General features: G+C 49.4%; 2 protein-coding genes across 2 annotated transcripts; one reads left to right on the forward strand and one right to left on the reverse strand.

Moving 5' to 3' along the window:
* The first annotated feature begins 214 nt into the window (after positions 1–214).
* BP01DRAFT_178025 (uncharacterized protein) lies at positions 215–930 on the forward strand. The gene is made up of 2 exons (XM_025570847.1): positions 215–445; positions 504–930. The coding sequence occupies exons 1-2, from the start codon at positions 356–358 to the stop codon at positions 861–863; spliced, it is 450 nt and encodes a 149-aa protein (XP_025434196.1). The 5' UTR covers positions 215–355; the 3' UTR covers positions 864–930.
* Positions 931–2,600: 1,670 nt separating this feature from the next.
* On the reverse strand, positions 2,601–3,275 carry BP01DRAFT_354062 (uncharacterized protein). The gene has a single exon (XM_025574343.1). It carries the CDS (start codon positions 2,950–2,952, stop codon positions 2,761–2,763), a length of 192 nt encoding a protein of 63 aa, XP_025434197.1. The 5' UTR covers positions 2,953–3,275; the 3' UTR covers positions 2,601–2,760.
* Between the last annotated feature and the right edge of the window lie 2,995 nt (positions 3,276–6,270).

The following is a 6,270-nucleotide window of genomic DNA, read 5'->3' on the forward strand; positions in this document are numbered from 1 at the left end:
TTCGGATTGGTCCCAGAAAGAGGGTCTGGAGAATTCGGACTCTTCATTTGATGTACGGTGCATTGAATCCATCCATGCTACACATCAAATAGACAGGCGACTCTGTTCCTTCTTTCAGGACGGAGTCTGACTGTCCCAAAGAGGCAAACGCACTCCGAAGCCGAGCTTGAGGCCTGAGGCTGCGACCAACAGCGCCGCGTGCCAGTAAATCCTGACACCCGATCAACGCAAGTAAAAAGACAAGAGAAGACAAATCTACGCACAGATAACTAGATAAGTGACGGCATTTTTCTATGGCCTGTCATAACTTCATCCATGCTAGTCCCAATGCGTTTGCTTATCTTGGTCGATTAATATGTCAAGATACTCGGTCTACCTTCGAGTATCTCAGCTTACGGTGATGAAGAGACGACGGCGTTGTTCGTTTCCAGAAATCCCTTCAGCAGTGGGTGACAACGCAACGATGGGTGGGTGACCTGTAAAGACTAACGACTACGGAGTAGACCGCGATTTGTTACCGGAGACTGAGAAGGGGACTGTGCGCCAGCCAACTTCCACCTCGCATGTCCGATCACCATGACCATTTCGTTAATAACAATGTAGATCGGAGAGTGAGATGTTGCTTGGGAAGGCTTTTGCATGAGACTTTAGCGTTTGATCCAGATGGGCCAGGAATCCCGCCTACTTGTCCTTATCTTTGGTATACCGGTAGATGCGAGTTCACTGGGATGTTCACATCAGCGGGCGGGGGTTCCAGTCAGCCTCCATCGGGGTCCGTGCAGAATTTCAAGGGAACAACAACAACAGGGATGCCCAATACTGTTGCGCGGATTGCTTTGAGCGACCCGGAGATATCATACTGACAATGTTTAACAGTAAGCCAGCGATGGCATTTCTGCCACGATGGATACGACTTACGTGGAGACACATGTAAGGTGGAAAGGAGAAAGAAAACCCAGCCGGCAAAGAAGCGACAGGTCTTTCCCCACAATGACGATCAAATTGAGAAAGGCACAGCAGGGGATCGAGGAACGGAAATGCCAGAAATACCGATAATGTCTTGTCGAGCCATGAAAGTGCTTCGAGCTAGGTCGACTAGAATCATCGGTAACTTTGTCAGGATTCAGGGGTGTCTTTCCCAGAGTTAACATTGGACAGTCGCCAAAACCTTCGCGGGAGATCCCCAAGCAGTCCCAGAGCTACGGTGATTGTGATGTATATTATCGTCGGAACGGATCCTGTCCTGCCGAGTCAAGCTCGGAGGCATCTGGTAGGGGGTCAACCGCTCAAATTGGAACACTGCATTATCGGCAAGGAAACTGCGTCAATGTTGTCATCTCCGGCCTTTGAAAAAAAGGCCATGGGGACCGCAGGAGCTGTGATGGGTTCGGCGGCTCCGCTGGGAACGACCCGACAAAGCGGGTGAGCAGACGATCGCGTGCTTGTCGAAACTCAATTCAATCATGGGGAAAACCAACAGATCTGGAACCGACTAGACTCTTTCGATCGTATATAGCCTTTCGCTTTGCACCCCTATAGCCCGTTGTGTCGCCATAATTTTATGATCATCCTGCACTTGACTGGGTAAGCGAAATCTGGGGTTTGGGGATCTTCGAATGAGCTTGGTTTGACAGGTCCATTTTACGATTCCGAGGGCGGTAAGCCAGCAACTTGCCCAAGCCAAGGAGTCCCCGGGCCCATTGCTGGGTTTTGAATTTCTTCATCGACAACATTAGGACTTAACAGCCTGGGGCTTCTTTAGCCCTGAGAGCTTTAGCAATAGGGCTCTTTTCTCCCCCAGGTTTTGTGAGGTCAGTTCATGTCAGCTTGTGTGAGGGAAACTGCTGCCTCGCGGGCACAGAATACCGTTTTCCAGAAACTACTAACATGGAAGACATAGCGCCTACTCCATACATTGGGTGCGTCTGACGGCTGCAAGAATCATATTGTGTATGAGGAATAGGATGGGCGAAATGTTACACTCGATTTGCAAGACCCGAGTCCACGGTAGGTCAAGTTGCTTATTGCGCATTTACCATCAGACATTGCGCAGGCTAGTTCCTGAATGTCAGATCGACTTAGGGTGGTGCTTAGGTATGTTATATGGAAGATGAGGGCCAATTCACACTACAGTATGGCTTCAAAGCCTAGCATGTCTTGAGATGTCCCATCAATGCCCATGTCTCTTATATTCAATGGACATTAAGCAGGTGGGAGGTACCATATGTATCCTCTGGGACTTTGCCAAATGAGAGCTGCTCTCCCCTCGTGTTTTCGAACCATAACCTCGGGACGGCTTCGGCCGGGAGGGGGAACCAATGGCTGGTGAGGTAAGTGAGCCTGAGGATTTAGCCGTCAGGTCCGGTAGTACTCAGTACCTACCGGTACTCCTTTAGTCCTACAAGTACCGAGTATTTCCAACTGACTTGGAAGAGTACTACATGTCTTTAGTCCGTACAATACCTCGGAATGTCATTAGCAACCTGCCTCCCGTTGCGGATTCACATAGAGCAGTGTTCTACTGAGTACCCCGTACTTGTCGCTTCGTATCCATCCGTCCCTCCTGATGCGAAGGAAGGCGAATAAGTGGTCTGGTCCGGTGCCATAGAATGAACAACACTGTCCGTGCCTTTTGTGTCTGGATTCGGATTGAGACCCCACTTCATCATCTTAAAAGCAGCTCTGAGTGGACAGAGTACCGCCCCTCTTCCCGGTCAACTGATGGATGTCCCCTTCGCGCACCGCGCACGTACACGGCGGTTAGAGAGGGGGGAAAGACTCGGGCGGAGGGGAGGAAACGGAACCGGGGGGCACAGTCATTCGTAACAGGAAAATAAGCGCTTGGCGATTCGCCCAGCGCCAAAATGCATTGAGCAACGCCACGAACGGTGAACCATAGACCTGGGAGATCTGCTCCACCAGATAGGAAGGAGAGTGGCTAAATAATCCCATTTTTTTCTCTCTGGCTTCTCAACTGGACCCATGATAATTAGGTACTACCCTTTTCGATCAATAGTTATGGCAGACACCCGGATTAGTCATGATTGGTGAGAATGGCATGTGAGTACTGTGTAAGGTATTGATCTTGATGGTGAACTGGGTTGGCTGGGCGGATCGTCCTAGGGTCGACAAGGCGAATTAAGGAGATTTCGAGTGGTACGAAGCACCTCAGATTTCTACTAGTTGTCCCAATGCTCAGAGAGTCTACCACAATAGTTAGTCGGAAGAGGGGGAAGTCAAGGGGGGCGGAAGAATGAATAACTTAGCAAAAGCAGAGGACGAGTGAAAGAAGGATGTGGCGCACGCAATGACATCTCACCCACTAAGCAGAGAAATACCGCACAATGACAGGAAGGACTGGATCTTACTCCATACAGGCAGCACCTACAGGCGATCATCCCCTCCTCCCAAATGTGTCCACTCATAGTGGCCAGAATGGGGCGACGTAGAGCAGACACGAGTTCATCGACATCACACTAGTATCAAGTAGTACTAGCCGGTACTGTATAGCAGATCATTGTAATTTAACAAATGGGTCGAGCGCGCCCTCAACACTATTCCCTCCCCACAAAAAAATAAGATGAGGGATAGAAGCAGTCTGCAAACCAGTTTTCAGCCAAATAGCCCCGGGACCAGGGGTAATTTGTAAACATAAGGAAAAGGAACCCTTTAGGAGAATAGGGGAGGGACTCGAAACGAAATGCAACAAGCATCGGTCTAGAAGCACAGTGGAATATCAACAGTGCCAGTAGTCCAAGACAAAGAAGTGTCTGTGTCAACAGCGTCTCGCTAGTGATTCTATCCAGGAATCAGGGATCCATGCAGGGCGCAGGAAACAGCGCCTCTTCTGCATGCTAGACGCAAGAGACCTATTTGAGTAACGCATGGCAGCACTGCACACCAGAGAGGTAGGTAGTATGCTTTGGCAATAGCTTCCGACCATAAGTAACACTCAGTGACAGGCATCCAATCACTGGTAATTCCAACAGTCACATTCGCGCACAATCCAATCTCGTCCACCGCTGCCATTATTTCCCATCCATCTTGAACCACAGCTTTCCATCCCGTACGCGGCATGCAAACGACCTACATCTCAATGGTAGACAGCAGTTGGCGACTCGCTGCATCCTGGATGCTAAAGGCTACGTACGGTACGATAGATTCCCAGCTTGGCTAGCCTGCATAGAACCAGGATGCACAATGCTTCACCTCTAGCTCGTGTAGTGAGGTGACTCGATTTTGGTGGCACTCTTCTGGGGAAGGGAGCTGATGAACCTGGAGGAAAGGAGGCTAGAGCCCTGGGCTTGTCAGGACTGTTTGTTTGACACCATGGCCCTCCTGATGGGCTCCTCGAGAGATGGGCGATTCCGATGAAAGCCTTCGGTCATTATAGTGTATATCAGAAGACTAGAGCGGGACCCTCGAAAATAGATTGTTTCTCGGAGCCCATGATGTGCAAGGCTATGCTTGTAAAGCGAATTGCGAACTAGACATCGTCATTTGTGTTGGGCGGATGAAACTGTGCCTGGTACTCCGACACTACACTTTGGATACAGATTGTCAGCGTATCCGCTGCTCCATACATACTAGCGGGAAACTGGATCCAAGTGAATGGATGAGCCACCTGGCACTGCGGGCAGCTACCACCGTCTACTAGGATCTACTAGGTACCCCTAGTGTCCCTCTATCCTGATATCCATCTAGCAATTTGGTGAAATTGAGAAGTGGGTGGCCAATTTAGCTTACTTCCCTGTGTGTAATTCTACTCCAGGGTTGAGGGAGACTGTACCTTAGCGTACTCCGTAGTTAGTGAATCCGGTTATGGTGATCGGTCGGGCGCTCCCATATTATGGGCCCTAAGTCCAACGAGGGATCCACTGTCAGCAATAGTTCGGGATAGCGCTCGTCCGGGCAGTTTTGAGATCAACCACAAGTTAAGCATTCTGCGTGGTAGTTGAATGCGGAGAAAGCCAGCGCTGAGCTCGCTGAGCTTGCTGAGGTTCTGAAGGAGAAGACTTGGAAGTGGAAGCCTTAGGCCGCTCTAATTTTAATTCGAACAACTTACTGACTCGCTGGTGTCAATTGTAAAAGGGGTACGTAACGGACTGCTCCGTGCTGTACAGTAGGAATCTCGATAACGAATGACTAGGCGGACCAACCTACCCATTGATAAATTTACTGTGGACTTAAATGGCTTCATTTATCTTTTATTAGGCACAGGGTCTTGGCTTCTTCCTTTTACATGAAGGTCCTAAACGGAATCCTCGGTACGCCGACGCCCTCGACCGCTCTTCATTTCCCTCCCAACAATTACAATTGTCACGACGGTCTTGTGTCCCCCATCCCCACCCACTCCTGAAGATTTGATTGCTTCGAGTGCTGTCGAACGGAACACCGCTTAATGATTGGGGGTAAGGGGGTTGGCACGATCGGTCGTACGTTCCCAATAGTCCAAGCTGTAGTGCTGTACACAATGCGTGAGCCGGTCCTGCAGAATGGAGAATATTGATCATCGGCGATTCAAATCTAAGGTGATAAGAACTGACATAGGACCGTGTCAGAGCTTGGAAAGTATATTTTGTGTTTCACAGTTGCTGCGAATGTCCGACAGAATCTTGACTGTACGCCGTAAACACTACTCCGTACAGTTTAGCCATACCTCGCTTCACCTAGAATGGTGACACATCAGCAATATCATTTCGAAGACTCTTTCCCAGCGAGAGCAATGTTCCCTGATCTGCGTGCCGTCATCCAAGGCCGACAAGCGTATGTACTGTAGATCAGGCTAGCAGGAAATATGGATATCCATAGCATAGCGATGCTCGGCACCTATGCCCTGCCCTGGCAGTTGCGCATCGTTTCATGCACACTAACCACCTTCCTGCTGAGGATGTGAGACTAATTTGATCAATGTCAATCATGGCCATGTGGCCGATCAAGATTACTGACCGCAAGATTGCTAAGCCGTTTAGTCCGAAAAATTAGTGCCCTCTAGGAGGTGTAGCACGGCGAGTCTGTTCAAGGGGAGAGGATGGAAAGGCTAAGGATAAATTAGTTAGTCGCTTGGTATTCATAACCTCCCATGAGGTAAGGTAGTACATTTTCTCGAATCTAATAATGCAATGTTGATCCCAGGGCCAACCAAGTAGGACCTAGTTCTGCTTAGCGTTGCTTTTACAGCACATCCTAATATGCTGATAGCCTGCTACTTAGAAATTTTCCATGGACCAGCCTTCGCACATGGCAAAAACTAGTAAGTTACTCCGGAGT

This window comes from Aspergillus saccharolyticus (genome assembly GCF_003184585.1).
Source record: "Aspergillus saccharolyticus JOP 1030-1 unplaced genomic scaffold BP01scaffold_5, whole genome shotgun sequence".
Classification (NCBI taxonomy): Eukaryota; Fungi; Ascomycota; class Eurotiomycetes; order Eurotiales; family Aspergillaceae; genus Aspergillus; species Aspergillus saccharolyticus.

Bases quoted from the DNA above. Each gene is read 5' to 3' on its own strand.
- BP01DRAFT_178025 (XM_025570847.1), top strand. From the start codon at position 356: ATGTCAAGATACTCGGTCTACCTTCGAGTATCTCAGCTTACGGTGATG. The intron at 446-503 runs GTGGGTGACAAC...ACTACGGAGTAG, and splicing joins TTCCAGAAATCCCTTCAGCA to ACCGCGATTTGTTACCGGAG.
- BP01DRAFT_354062 (XM_025574343.1), bottom strand. From the start codon at position 2,952: ATGGGATTATTTAGCCACTCTCCTTCCTATCTGGTGGAGCAGATCTCC.